General features: G+C 51.1%; 4 protein-coding genes across 4 annotated transcripts; 3 read left to right on the forward strand and 1 right to left on the reverse strand.

The window, feature by feature from the left end:
- Positions 1 to 2,945: 2,945 nt before the first annotated feature.
- On the forward strand, positions 2,946 to 4,143 carry N7532_004475 (uncharacterized protein; the record flags this gene model as incomplete). The annotated part of the gene is made up of 3 exons (XM_056616969.1): positions 2,946 to 3,073; positions 3,137 to 3,493; positions 3,549 to 4,143. The coding sequence occupies 3 exons, from the start codon at positions 2,946 to 2,948 to the stop codon at positions 4,141 to 4,143; spliced, it is 1,080 nt and encodes a 359-aa protein (XP_056477326.1).
- A 388-nt stretch (positions 4,144 to 4,531) lies between these two features.
- N7532_004476 (putative actin polymerization protein Bzz1) lies at positions 4,532 to 7,076 on the reverse strand (the record flags this gene model as incomplete). The annotated part of the gene is made up of 6 exons (XM_056616970.1): positions 4,532 to 4,926; positions 4,987 to 6,133; positions 6,202 to 6,282; positions 6,306 to 6,863; positions 6,942 to 6,968; positions 7,032 to 7,076. The coding sequence occupies 6 exons, from the start codon at positions 7,074 to 7,076 to the stop codon at positions 4,532 to 4,534; spliced, it is 2,253 nt and encodes a 750-aa protein (XP_056477327.1).
- Positions 7,077 to 7,706: 630 nt separating this feature from the next.
- Positions 7,707 to 9,446, forward strand: dbp5 (ATP-dependent RNA helicase DBP5; the record flags this gene model as incomplete). The annotated part of the gene is made up of 6 exons (XM_056616971.1): positions 7,707 to 7,764; positions 7,836 to 7,986; positions 8,052 to 8,549; positions 8,607 to 8,844; positions 8,907 to 9,107; positions 9,168 to 9,446. 6 exons carry the CDS (start codon positions 7,707 to 7,709, stop codon positions 9,444 to 9,446), a joined length of 1,425 nt encoding a protein of 474 aa, XP_056477328.1.
- Positions 9,447 to 10,319: 873 nt separating this feature from the next.
- Positions 10,320 to 11,600, forward strand: N7532_004478 (uncharacterized protein; the record flags this gene model as incomplete). The annotated part of the gene is made up of 1 exon (XM_056616972.1): positions 10,320 to 11,600. One exon carries the CDS (start codon positions 10,320 to 10,322, stop codon positions 11,598 to 11,600), a length of 1,281 nt encoding a protein of 426 aa, XP_056477329.1.
- Between the last annotated feature and the right edge of the window lie 2,956 nt (positions 11,601 to 14,556).

Genomic DNA, 14,556 nt, shown 5'->3' on the forward strand with positions numbered 1-14,556 from the left:
CGGTCGGACGAGGCTACCTAGACTTCTTCAGGGACAATATGCTTGTCCCTTCTTGGTTTCGCCCTTCGCATTACATAGTTCAAGTATTTTTTCGAACCCCTGTTCAATCGTTCGAAGCCATCGATATATCGAAGATGCATGTTGTAGACAGTGAACCACTCAAACGCCAATATCGCGAAGGCAACGTGATTCGGCATGATACAGATTTTAGTCTAAGAATCATGGTAACAAGCCTTGGTGATCATTTGACGAAAGGAAATTGATTTAGTGTTTAGCCTCTCAGTTGCTATATTTCTGTGCCGTGTATGCTTTGAAGAGTCCACCAGTGTGATGATGGGGGCCAAATTTCCAGTGGACCGCCGCGTCCGTGTCCGATACCTATGGAGAGGAATGGAGTCCCGACGTCTGACAGCCTTGCTTTGCACTTATGCTTGTTCTTAGCTTGTATGTAGGCGTCCAGTGCGAGTACATATATATATGCTTTGAAATCTCTGCCATTTGCCTAGGTACTGGTGGAGTGCGACCGGCAATGGATCCCCTTCTGAACAAACAATTAGAATCGGTCACATCATGTCCAGTCCCGCAGAAAGCTACCCTCAAGATCTGGCGATGCGGAAGTTGTTCATGGAGATGTGTTTGTTATCAATTGGCCTCGCCTCCATATAGAATATTGGATCATTTTGTAGACGATTAGAATTTCGAGGAGGAAAAGTGCCTGTTGTAGCGCGTAAGTTATGGCCGGCCCGGTTACTTGACGATCACATGAAGACGAGTAGCAATCTCGTAAACTCGTCTTTCACCATGCCTGCAAGAATTAGCCACCGACAAGTCTCGACCAAAGATATCACAAACATCGACGGTCATCTCAGAGGCATATCAAAATTGGTCCAAGCTCAGTACCGAGAGCGAATATTCAGAGCCACCCATCCATCACGGCCGGCGGGTTGAGCAATATTCCGTGTCGCCCAAGGGCGAATCATTGGTTGTTACACAAGCAGGGGATTCGGTCTCCTGTTTTAGCTGCTTTGCGTGTGAAAGAAATATAAATACGAGCTTGGGATGGTCTTGAGCAACCTTCAGAATCATTCAGAGACGCAACAGCTCAGTACTAGCATAAGTACGGACAATCGAGTCGACATGGCCAGAAGGATTCCTATTTGAGTGATGCCCATACGAAATTTTTCGGTCGCATCTATCCAGCGGGCCATTTGCAAAGGTCAGTATTGAGTAATGATTGATTTCCATGGCAATTTGATAATATCCCATCGCCCTGCGGCGATAGATCCAGAACGCATTAATCCTGATCCCTCATAGGGGCTTTCAGGAAGCTTCGAAAAGAGCAGCTGGTTAGCATGGGCGACGTTCCCGATCCAGGAGTGGGAGAGCGGAAAGAAAAATCAGAAATTTTCACGGCATCTAGGAAAGAAGAACCCCCCTCCCCCTCCTTCCCAATTTCGTTCACTGTGCTGGAGGGATTCGATGTGTAAAAACTTCTTGAAAATAGACGAAACAGCAAATCATACACAGGAGTGGTGACAGCACATCAAATCCACGGTACTTAGGGGTGGACTCCATCGGGATTCCGAAGTACGGTGACCGACTTATCTCGCTTGGAGGCCGCAATAATGGATTGGATATAAAAATGGCGCATAGTATTTTCAAAATACCGCATGGGAGCTGGTGGAGAACCAACTGGGCACGCACTTTGGATTAATTATTTTGGTTCTGCGATTGGAGCGTGCTGGAGCTTAATTTTTCTTAATTGTGCCTCTTTTTTTGCTGGCGGAAGACGTTCCTGAAGCAGCAGGCACAGGTGGATCTCACCAGCGAAGGAACAGAGAAGGGTCGATTGTGGCCATAAATTTGCGACGAGGGCGATGACATCAACTCAGTCTATGGCTGGGATTGTCTTGTGAAACCAGCCTCGGAACCGCCCTCGGAACCCTTCTAGGCCGCATCTGTCACGAGAATCGAGAATTGATGGTGGTGCGACGCCACTTACTGAACGCGAGTGCACAGCCACCTCCAGATGCAGGATGGACCCCAATCTGAAGCAGTACTCTAGGGTAGGTACTTATGCGCTGTTCGTGATACCATGGCCACGGCCGTGCACCTGCCCGCCGAGTGCAGCGATAAAGCGATGGTAATTGGACGGCGGGTAGGAAATGACGATAGCTCCTCGGTCCAGCAGGATACCCCGAACTGGTAGTCCGGAGTACCTACTAGGGAGATGTGGTAGGGCGTGCCGCAGCTATGGTATTGTGATATGAGGGATTTCGTACTGCCGATGAATCTAGCGCCGTTTTGGCAGCCTGGAGGAGTAGAACGTGTAAACGCTTTGTTGCTGGGGGATTTTCCGGTTCGACTCACTGGCGCCGGGTTTTTGGTACGTCCGTCGAAAATCCCTCATAGGAATTTCCGATTGTTCTTCGTACCGCTCACTCACCCCTAGCGAGTTGCTCGCTTGCTACGTTCGTTTTCCCACCGAATAATTCAGACTGGTCCAGCCGCTAGGTAGCAGGATTTCCAAATTTCTCATTGCTCTCATACCTTTGGCCGTGAAACTAGCACCGGACCCACGTTTCTAGACGCAAGTGTTGCTACGCCAAAATTTGGCCAAAGCTCCCATGGAAAATGCAAAAAGCCACTAAGACAGGATGAAACCCACCCGGCCGATCGTCTGTGGCTGTGAGCTGCATGCCTTGCCCTAAGGTACTACTAATACTTACTACCCTAACGTAGTGAGTGCATGGGAGGCCGGTATCATCGCATGGATGTCATAGCTCCCACTGCCCCTCCGTCCTAGTCCTACCCGGAATAAAAACTTTGGAATATGATTTTCACGGGCATATACAATTAGAGCAAAGCACAAAATCACGGTGGGCCGGGGCTGGTATAAAAGCGCACCTCTCCCCATCTCTGCCTCCCTTTCATCTCATCGAGGGATGCTTATCGACGGTCAAAAGTGGGCTTGCGAAGCTTGCATACGGGGACACCGTGTGACCAGCTGCAAACATCATGGTACGTTGTTCCTCCCCATTTGCTCTGTTTCAATCCTCCGTGGTTGCAAGCTGTGAGCACTACCTCGCCGCCACAACCTATGCCACGGCCGCGAGATCCAGCTGACGTTCTCCAGATCGACCGTTGATTCGCATAAAACGCAAGGGGCGACCCTTCGCCACCTGCACCATCTGCCACTCAACCCCGTGCACCGCACCCAGCGAACATGCCCGCGCAAAGCGCGAAGCAGAGCTCAAGACTTCATCCTCAAAAGTAACGCAAACACAACACGCCTCATCCCCCACCGAGAGGAGCAAGGCAACCTTGATCATACACATACACATCTCGGCCTCCTCCCGGGCACTCTCTTAAGTCGAGTTCTGGCAAGCAACGAGGAAACCGAGATGCGCGATCGGCATGGTGCTGATGCTTCTTTTGGATCTATAGAAAGCAGCGCACGGCAGACTATATCCCCGCCACCACAACCCTCACGGTTTTCTTCCCATCGCGCCTCGCCCGAGTGGCAAAGAATGCACTGCACGGAACAGCGCCAGCACGCAGTCTTCGGTGCGTATTTCTCGCTCCGGCTCAACGAGCGCCAGTGCATCCGAGTCCAATACTCCCGTCTATATCGCGTCGGTCTCTCGAAGGGGATCCGCCTTGACGGATAAATGGTCGGGGTCGGAGTCAGGGAATGAGGGTCGCCGCACGCAATCCACTACGACCATGCCGGATATGTCGAGACCCATTAATGTTCCCCATGTTCAGAACCAATCCCAGACGTCGTCGTCCCTTTCTTCCTCGGCGCCTGGAACACTGGCACTAGACCCCATCTTGACCCAGCATACCTTTGACCCTATGTATAGCTTGCTTCCTTCCACCATGTCGGAAGCACAGCTCGCACAGAATCTGCCCATGATCAGTCCACTGGAGGGTGACAGTCCGTTTGATTTCCCATTGGATCCATCACTGACATTGAATGAGTCGATATCCTTGGGCTATCCGGAGGATACGAATGTCGATGTCACTGAAGGCTTGTTGGATGGGGGCTTCTTCGTCGAGGACTGGTCCCCGGTGCGATTTATGTATTCGCCCCACACGGGCAATTTGGAACCGTTTCCTCCTGTAACGCAATGCGAATAACAATGACTGATGATGAAACTCATTACTCTTGCTTCTCCTTACGAAGCTGTAGGACAGCACAAAGTGTAGTTAGAGCGTGATTTGCGGCAGGGTGACCTCCCGGCAACGTGGTCTATATCTATTATGATTCCCCGAGGTTCTCTGCACTTTTGATTAATGGAAGAGATAGCTAGTTTGCAACGTTGATTTAATTGCTCGAAATATCTTGAATTTCACAGATGTACTCGCGATGCAAGCCCAAACGCTCCACTCCGTGCTGATGCAGATCGTTTGGTGGGCAAGAAAAAGAAATAGAAAAAAAAAAAAAAAGCAACGCCAAGCTCAAAGGGAAACACCGCTCCACCCAGATTGCCTGTACTAAAGATCCTCTGTACATTGGACGTCGCGTCTAAACCTGCTGAATGTAGTTCGCCGGAACGCTCTTGGTGACACCACCACGTTCAACATCCGCCCAGCCATCGCCGCTGTCCTTAGTGATCAACACAAAGCGGTCACCCTCAGCCATTGTCCATTCCATGTCGCTCCGAGCTTCGTAGTCGTACATAGCTTCGACATACTGCAATTTCTTGGCGCCTCTGCGGGGCGCTACCGCCGGCCCGACGCGTTTGGGCGCGGCACTACCCGCAATGGAGGCCGATGAGTTTGAATAAGTTGATCCAGGTCTTTCGGGAAGTCCGGGACTAGCTGAGGGTACGGGGGATGGGGTAGGGGCGGCTTCGACGTAGGAGGCTGGGACAAGGCCTTCTTGGGAGCCAATTCGGACACGCATCCAACCAGAGCCATCTGTACATGGTGTCAGATTGAATCATACTATGGGAAATAGAGGAATGAGGAAAGACTTACCATCCGGGTCGACGATTGCCACCTCGTCTCCGTCTTGAACAGTCACCTCATCGGCGCCGGTGGCCTGGTATGGGTACATCATCCTGCCCTTCGGGTCCTTCGATTTGGAAGCGGCGGTCTCGCTCACGGGCGGTGCGCTCATGTAGGCCGTTGGAGGCGGCGCCAACACACGATGGCTTCTCTTCGCTGCAGTCGGCTTGGTCTCCGCGACGGGTTCTGGGTCCGTCTCAGCCGGGTTCTCAGGAGTAGCTTGAGCCGCAACATTAGACACCGATACCGATCGTGCTGTACTGGCGGCGTAGCCTGAACTCAGGGAGTTCATCGTGTTTTGACGGGTGAGAGATGGCGCAGCCGTTGACTGCGCAGAGGACTCGAGATCGACGGCAGGAACAGCGCCGGCCTGTTCTTGACGTTCAAGCTTGAGTTTCTTCTTGTCCTCCTTGGACTGCTCGCCGGGACATTCTGCCGGAACCTTCATCTGGCACTTGCTGTGACAGGTGTACCCGCAATCGCGGCAGTCAAAGCCCTTGGCGGATAGACCCCAGATCCGCTCCCCGCATAGATCACAGTTCGTGGGGATTTTGAATGTTTGAGATCGGAAGTTATGGTTCTTCGCTCCCATAGATAAGTCGCCTGCGACGGATATAATGGTCGAGGTTTCGACCTCCGCTGTGAGCCATTTGCGTTCCACTTCATGCAGAGCCTCTTGCAGGTAGAAGATTGATCGCACGGTATCCACTTCGCTGCGGTTGTCCTTGCCCTGTTGAATATTATCCCGAATCTTTCGGATACTCTCCACCTCACGCTTCTTCTTATCTGCCTCAACCCGAAGCTCACGCACCGAGGCTTTGCTCTTTCCAAGCACATTTCGAAGGAACACCTTGGCAGCCTCGTCAGTTATGATGGAAGCATCGTCGTGCCATACAGGGCTGGGCTCAAAGCCCATGTCGCCAGGTTCTTGGGACTGGGTGACGTTATGCTGCAGGAACATCATCGAGTCCAAGCGGGGGTCATTGCGAGGAATCTCATTCAGAAGGTTGGTCATATGATTGACGCTGTTTGTGAGGGAAGATTTCTCCAGTTGTCCAGCAAGAGTCCACAGTGCGTTTAGTCGGCTGACTCGAGTTTCGTTGAGGTCTTGCAAGCCCTGGTGGGATGAGACAAAATGAGTTCCTGTCTGATGTGTGAGACATTTAAAGAGTCACATATACTCACATTCAATATTTCTGGAACATATTCATGGAAGAACCGTTCCTTCTGCTTATTCGTCACATTGATGCTAATGAGGTAGAGATTCTGTTAAACGATTAGTATATTACCTCCAAGCAAAATGATCGCCATGAACTTTCCTTGTAGTTGTTCATTTCCAAAATCTGTTGTTGGTATGCAGTCTGCGCCTTGGATTTGCCATGGTCAAAGGCGGACTCCATCTTCTTCCGTCGGGACTCGACCTCCTGGCAAGACCCATCATATTTGCCCTTCGCCTTCTTTAATTCCCCATATGACGCATCACGCTCCTTCTCGAGTTTGACGTGGTATTCGACGTGGCACTTGCGGATCTCCTCGTACTGAATGGCCGCCTGTTTCAGTGGCTCTGCCACCTGGGCAACCAGGTCCGTCGCATACTTGTCTCGTTCCGCTGCATGCGATTCCACCGCGTTCAATTGATGTGTCCAGGTTGTCAAAGAGGCACTCTCGAGAGATCCCGGAGTCAAGGTGGGTGTGTCGCCGACGCTCAGCGGACTGATCTTCTTCGATTTGCGATCATAGTACTTTTTGCAGAGAGCCGTCAACTTCGCGGAGTATTCCTTCTCGATGGCGCTTCGCTCGCGGTAGAATTGTTGGATCTCGTCCAGCCAGGAAATGCCGTTCGACACCTGTGCGACAAGGTTGCATTAGCTCCGCCCACGCGTGATGAAAAGATGCTCTCCCTTTGCGGGGAAATCAAAACATACCCAAGCGTTGACTGGCTTGAAATTATCCTGAGCGCACAATTCGTTAGAAGCGCTCTACCAAGGTCTCCAGATATTCCAAGCACGACCTACCTTTAGCTCCGCCCCAAACTGGGGAGCAACGTCTGCTGCCGCCATGGCCTTACAAGGTTCGGGCCAGATTGCTCATGAGCAGCACGATACGAGTTCAGAGGCACGAATTGAGGAGAAGTAGACCCTCTCCGGTTCCACGAGATGTCAGAGAATCACAGCAAATAGTCGAAATCGCGAAGGCTTGCCGGCGCATGGAAGCTAATTCGGAGAGAGGGACGATGATCGCACGAAGGCGAAGGCGGGGAGCAGCCCCAGGTGCCTGTAACCGTACCTTACACCCCGTTACGCCCAAACGCTTCGGAACCCACCAAGTCGCTGCTGCAGGGTGCGAAAGGCCTGGCGCAGTACCGTCACGGTATCATTACACCGCCTCCCGTTTAGGCTTAGTACCGCGGAGAGCAGCAGCGTCATTTCGAATGTTTTTGCGGCCTCGTCGTTCACTTTCACAACCTCATTCACTCGACTCGCTCTCCGCCATTGGTGTGACCCCCGGCTTGCACCTGGCTTCAATCCTCAAAATTACCGCTCCGTTTCTCTCACAGCCCTCCGCATCGACAACCAAACCAGCTGCGGGCTTGCTGCCGTCCCCTCGCGCAACTACCCCGCGACAACCCTTTTTCGCTCCCACTGATTTCCTTACCTCTTTCTTTCCGTTTCTCAATAAAACTCGCTACCATGTCTTCCGAAGCCCCCGAGGACACTGCGACCAAGGCCCCCGAGGCGCCCCCGGCCGGTAAGCTTCTCTTTTCTGGACCGCCATGTGCAATTTGCACATCGAAGCTAATCACGATTACCCCATCTCAGACACTACTGTCGGCCAGGACGGTGCGGGAGCTGATCTAAATGGGTCTGAACTACAGGAACCCGACTACAGCGTGGAAGTCACTCTGAATGACCTTCAAGCCGATCCCGACAACCCGCTTTTCTCTGTCAAGTCATTTGAACAACTTGGACTGTGTGTATCCGCAAAACTAAACCAGATGTTAAAACGGGATGTTGCTAACAACGATGGTATCTCAGTGATGAGCGTATCCTCAAGGGTCTGTCCAAGATGAGTTTCCGCAAGCCGTCCAAGGTGCAGGAACGCGCCCTGCCTCTCCTCATGGCCAACCCGCCTCAGAACCTCGTGGGCCAGTCTCAGTCCGGTACCGGCAAGACGGCTGCTTTCGTTCTCAACATCCTCAGCCGCCTTGATCTTTCGACCCAGGAGCTGCAGGCCACTCCTCAGGCTCTGATCCTCGCTCCTACTCGCGAGCTTGCTCGTCAGATCGTCGGAGTTGTCGAGTGCATGGGTCAATACCTTGACGGCCTGATCATCGGAACTGCAGTTCCCACAGACTCCAACACCCGCCCCCAGAAGATGGCTTGCTCTGTTGTGGTTGGCACTCCCGGTACCGTCATGGACATGATGAAGCGACGAATTCTGGCTTCTGGTGGTATTCGCGTTCTTGTTCTGGACGAGGCCGACAACATGTTGGATCTCCAGGGTCTCGGTGACCAGTGCATTCGTGTCAAGTCGTAAGTCTCCCGCTTTTTACTTGGTGTCTGTATGTTATCAATTAACACTATGTCCAGTGCGCTGCCCAAGACCACCCAAATTGTTCTTTTCTCCGCTACCTTCCCGGACCACGTGACGGAGTACTCCAAGAAGTTCGCCAACAATCCTAACGAGATCCGCCTCCAGCATGATGAGTTGACCGTTGAGGGCATCAAGCAGCTCTACATTGACTGCGCCGACGGCGAGGAAAAGTACAACAACCTGGTTGCCCTCTATGGTTTGCTGACTGTCGGCTCGTCTATCATCTTCGTTCGGGTGAGTATATCCAATGCCCATATCTTGAACTCATGAATCAAATCAGACTAACCAAATTCTAGACTCGCGCTTCTGCCGCCGAGATTGAAAAGCGTATGGTCGCTGAGGGTCACACTGTTGCGTCTTTGACCGGTGGTATTGAAGGCAGTCAACGTGATGCCATCATCGATGCTTTCCGCAGCGGTCAGGCCAAGGTTCTTATCACGACCAACGTCCTTGCCCGTGGCATTGATGTCTCGACTGTTTCCCTCGTCATCAACTACGTAAGTGATCCGGCGCAGTGTGCTGCCCATTGAGCTCCAGCTGACAAGTCAACTCAACAGGACATTCCCGAGGAACATACTCAGAACGGCCGTCGTGGTGAGCCCGACTACCAGACCTATCTTCACCGCATCGGACGTACCGGTCGTTTCGGTCGTATTGGCGTTGCCATCTCATTCGTTTCCAACAAGGATGAGTGGACCATGCTGAGCAAGATTCAGTCCCACTTTGGATGCCAGATTGACCGTATCGATACCGGTGACTGGGACGAGGTTGAGGACACTATCAAGCGCACTATCAAAAACTCGCGTGCTCAGGCCGGCTTCGCTCTTCGCAAGTAAGGGTCGAGCGTCCACTTGGCCTCTTGTGCGCACCTCTGCTTTTGTTCATTTCTTTTTTTTTGGCGGCAAGATCCAGGTTCGAATGGACTGCCGCCCATGTTGTGCATGATGGATACGAACCCTGATCTGTGATTCTTGAGCCAGGAGGATGGCTGCAATACTAGATACCAATTTACGAATTCAACTGCCATGAAATTTCCTGGTGACCAGCTCCATTTGCTTGCTTCCTGATATTTTTCCCCGTGCCTTTGGCGGCGCCCCTCAAACAAGCCACAAACCTGAGCTACTAAAATGCAATTTTCTACTCGATGCTACTGCCCGCAGGCTACTCGGGGCAAGACCCATCGTCTGCGGGACTGAGCTTAACCCTAGCAAACATCTCGAAGTTCGTGGGCCCCTTGCCACGCAGCGAAAGATCGAGCTGTCCGGTGCGATCTTGAGAAAAACACCGCTCGAATCTGGAGGCAAGGCCCTTGGCTTTGCTAAACAAACTAGCTAGCGGCTCTTAGGGCTCGTGGCTCGTATTCGCCCCCGCTCAGGCCGCCGCTAATGCCATGGATACGAGAGCGCAACCACTCTGCAACGAACTGCTAGCCAATCTCCATACCGGAAAGGATCCAAATGGTCTGTTTCGAGGTCGGGTGCTTCCGTTATGGTATCACGTCCGCCGGCTCTGAGGATATCGATCTCGTAGCATGGCGCTCAACCGGGAATAGCTGCGTGGGCAGCTCTATCCGCCAAGACAATGACTTTTCGTAGCGATTGTATTTAAGCAAAACGATGCCTGGCCACACATGGCTGGGTAAAGAGTGACTCTCCTTCGAAATTGCCCCTGCAGCTTTCGGCTTGCTGCCACTTCGCAGTGTGGACGCGATGAAGACCCTATTGACTTCGCTTCTGCCGGTCCTCGCTCTGCTCCTGACAGTAGAAGCATCGCCATGGATCGGGACGCAGTACATTGCCGTCACAGAGACTGTTTTGATTGAGGGCTTCACGGGCACGTATATCACGGAGGACCCCGTGGTCAGAACCCAAACCATCCAAATCTCGCCCACAGTTACTGCGCCTTCCGTCATCAGCACCCTCACCCAGATCGTGGACTACAGCTCCCAAGTCACAGCCGTCAACCTGGTCGTCGCGCCGACAGCAGGCATTGAGGCCACTGCAAACCACCTAGTCGACTACTATGTCAGCGTCACCTACACGGCACCGGCCTCATGCTCCTACACTCGAAACCAAACGCTCACCACCACCATCCCCGTCAACGTCCCCTACTACGCCGATGGTCTCGTTGAACCAACCTGGATGTCGACGACAGTGGAGAAATTCTCCTACATCACGGGCTCGATCACCGAGATCAACGCCTTGCTCGATCCCACCGCGATCCCCGCAAGTGTCTTTTCCTCTGCGAGTTCTTACTACAAGCCCGCATACTACACCTCATGCTACAGCTACTACAGCGATTCAGGAAGCACGGGGTACCGAAGCGAAGGGTCGGACTACTCAGGCTGCACGGAGTTCACCTGGTACTTTGGCGCCTCGCCTTTCTCGGGCGGTTACTGCTGCTCCGATGGATGCCATTATACATGGGGTATCACACCTTGGGGGCTGGCATTGGCAATTTTCTTCGGCTGGTTCGGTCTTTTCCTCATAATCGGGCTGGTCGAGAGCTGGTTCATCTATCGCCGGGCCATGCTAGGTCAAAAGGTCCGTCGGGGTCTACCATATGCATTTGCCTGTCTGTGTCCGATTCTGTCCTGCCTGTTTCTTCTATCAGTAAAGAGACACCCTCCTAAAACACCGGACCAGCAAGCATTCTTGGCTGCTCGGTGGGCCGAGATGTCGTCTGGGAAGAAGTTCAGCTCCTGGTTTAAGAACATGTTCAGCAGAAAGGACCCTACTGCCGAGGCTCTCGGCTTCACGACTGCGATGCCGCCTCAGATGCCGTACCCACCTCAGGATCCGAATCAGTGGTATCCTGCGCCTGGTGCACCCGGTGCGCCTGGGATGCCACCCATGGCCACTTACTCCCCGCCTCCTCAGCCCGGACATCCAGGACATCCTGGGCCGACGGATGCTCCCAGAGGAGAAGAGCTGGATGGAGAGCCTAAGACGATTGCTGTCAGCGAGAGTGAGCGGAATGACCGGGCATGAGTTCTGCAATGTGAGAGCAGTGTGGGAGTATCCGATTTCCCTGGGTCCAAGAATACATTGTGAACCACTAATTTGATTTCTGAATTTTGATACCACGACCTAATAATAATGCAATACATGAATTCTCCAGGTTACATAACACGCTAATTTCCGATTTGGCAATAATAGTGTCCAAGCACAATAACGTACGCACAATTTTCTGAAAGGCTCCCAGATTGAAAGTCGTCGGGTGGGGGCCGCGGGGTCCATGTGCGATCCCCTGGATATAAGTTGAGCTGCCTGGCAGAAGTTTGTTGAGAACAGAAGTTCCCCCAAATTCTCGTCATAGCTGCGACAAATGACCCGAGCAACTCAAACCGTCATTAGAAGTGGTATGACCCTGATTTGGAAGAAGTCAATCCGCAAATCCGACGTCTACTCGAGGCGTAATCGAAGATTCCCTCAGCGGAGGTGGTTCAATATGTCAATGAAATTGTAAGTCATCTTGTCTCTGGCATCAAGGATAGAGATTTCATTGATTCGAACGATAATTGTTCACGGGGGCTTGTTTTCTAAAAATCACCAGCGTGCTTGGGGCTTCGCAGCCAACCCATACACCTGTATAGGGCACTATCGCTTCCTCCATCTGACTCTTCTCACCCATCCAGACTACGAATCAATCATCACAAGACTTAATTCCAATCCATCAGCTCTGTACCTCGATTTAGGATTCTGCTTCGGACAGGACCTCCGGCAGTTAGTGACTGACGCAAAAATGCGGTGGAGGATGAAAACTCGCGGCCGCTGCTCTACGATTAAAAGGGAGGAATGACGTCAGGGGGAATGTCTGTAGTATAAACCACCCCATCCATAGAATGAAGGTGCACGCTTGATAATAATTTTTTTAGAATGTGAAGCTGCATTTGGCCTGCTTAACACTCAAACAGGGTAAAATCTTGCAGTGTGTTCATGATTGCTTATTTCCCTAGGGTACCTTAAGCTAGTACTAGACTTGCCCATCCACCCACGCCTTTGTCGTCGTCCCTCCATTGAACAATATCAAGGACAACATTATCAATACCACCCTCATTACAATCATGATTATCACCCTCATCATTATCACTGATCGGTTCAAGATAGTGAGGGTTTGTATCCTTTTCCTCCTGTTTAGCCTCTATCTCTTCATAAGAGAGATATTCATTGATCAACGCTCGCCGGCCCTCTTCAATCCCAAACCTTGATGTACACATGAACATCATAAGATCTTGGATTGTTGACGGCTTCAGAGAGCCTTGCCGGTAGTGACAGACATCCCGGGCGGAGTTGGAAAGCCGGTCTACACCTGCTCCTCTTGTAGGTATCGAAAGCACATCGCGGGCAAGGTTTGCAAGGGCTGGAAACTGATGCTGATGATCCTTCCAAAGCACACAAATAGGCGTCCGCACAATGCCTATAATGGAAGTTAGTCTAGGTTATATAATAGAAGATTATCACTTACCACTTTCAAGGTATTCTTTTAGCTCATCAGATTCACCAAAGACAAAGTCCTGGAACCCTTCTGCCACACATTCCATCTCAAGCTCCGATATAGCCACTACAGATGATCGGGTTTTAGATATTGATTGTGCATCTGAATGGCGCCGCTTATAGACGTCAAAGTAATCTTTAAGGCTTGCTCGATAGATTGCACGCCAATCATTATCTGGATCATCCCAGCCCTTCCCTTCAAAAAGTTGAAGCTTCTGCTGCGGAGAGAGGATTGTACCAACTGCGTAGAGATTGCTGTCAATTGTGTCGGTCATACTGTAATATTGTGAAAGTTTCTTCTCTGCTGTTTCAAAGGAAGCGAGCATGAGCTGCATCCAAGCAACTTTCTTACGTTTCAACGCCTTTTGAGACTTTCAAGATGATCGAAGAGCTTATTATAGATGCTAGACCTAGATGGATACTAACATCCTTAGTCTTTGAAAGAAGGGCTGTGAATTTGAAGAAAGGTTGGGTGATCCAGAGAAGATATTCAATCTGTCGCTACTCTTCTTGACTTAACGCAAAGTGCTCCTGATTGTACTGGGAACAAAACTCATCGAATATTGATTTTAGTCGTTTAGCAAGTCGAAGCATCAAAAAGGTTGAGTTCCAGCGAGTTCGTACATCCTGGATTTGAACAAGCTTTGGCTCTTCAGTTTGAAGACTGCAGAATGCCTCCCGGCGTTGAGAACTCGTGTTAATATAGACAGCAAGGTTTCAGACCTAGAAAGAGAAGAGTCAGTATACGAAAGTATAGTGAGCAATAGGAATATAACTTATTGAGTGTATCAACAATCTCTCTCTTTTGCTGCCTCGCACGAAGAGATTGGACGCGATTTTCAGCTCTATCTCAGTGCTCTCATTTTTTGGGTTTGCTTTCATCTTTCCAAGAAGATCATTTAGACTCAGCTGAATAACATGGGCAATACAAGGAACCCGAACAATAGGAGAATGATTGTTGAGTTCAAGTGACTGTAACGATTCATGGATACTCGACATCATCGTGTTGTTGTTTGAAGCATTATCAGTAGTGACTGCGAGGACTCGATCTGCGATCTTATGCTGCTGAAGGAGCTTAAGAACCACATCACTTAGATTCACACCTGAGTGTGACCCAGATAGTGGTTCAAAGCCAAGGAGGATCTCTTGATACTCCAAATCCTGATCGAGAAAGTAGCCTGTCGTAGCCATAAAAGCCTGTCGAAATGGAGATGTCCAGCAATCCAATGCACGCGAGAGCTTTGTATTAGAAGGTAGCTTTTGAAGAAGGGACTGTTGCTGTTCTTGAACGTAACCCCGTAGCCGAGACCGAATTACCTTTGCAGAAGGAATCTCTGGTGGTGTAGGCGCAAGTCGAGCAAAGGAAATAAGCTCACAAAACTCCGGGTGCTCGATAAATTGGAAGGGAAGGCGCGAAAGAGTAAGAAGTTGTAGAAGCCTCTGCTCCCAT

This window comes from Penicillium argentinense, assembly GCF_028826775.1.
Source record: "Penicillium argentinense strain IBT 30761 chromosome Unknown utg000004l_segment0_segment0, whole genome shotgun sequence".
In the NCBI taxonomy this organism is placed as follows: Eukaryota; Fungi; Ascomycota; class Eurotiomycetes; order Eurotiales; family Aspergillaceae; genus Penicillium; species Penicillium argentinense.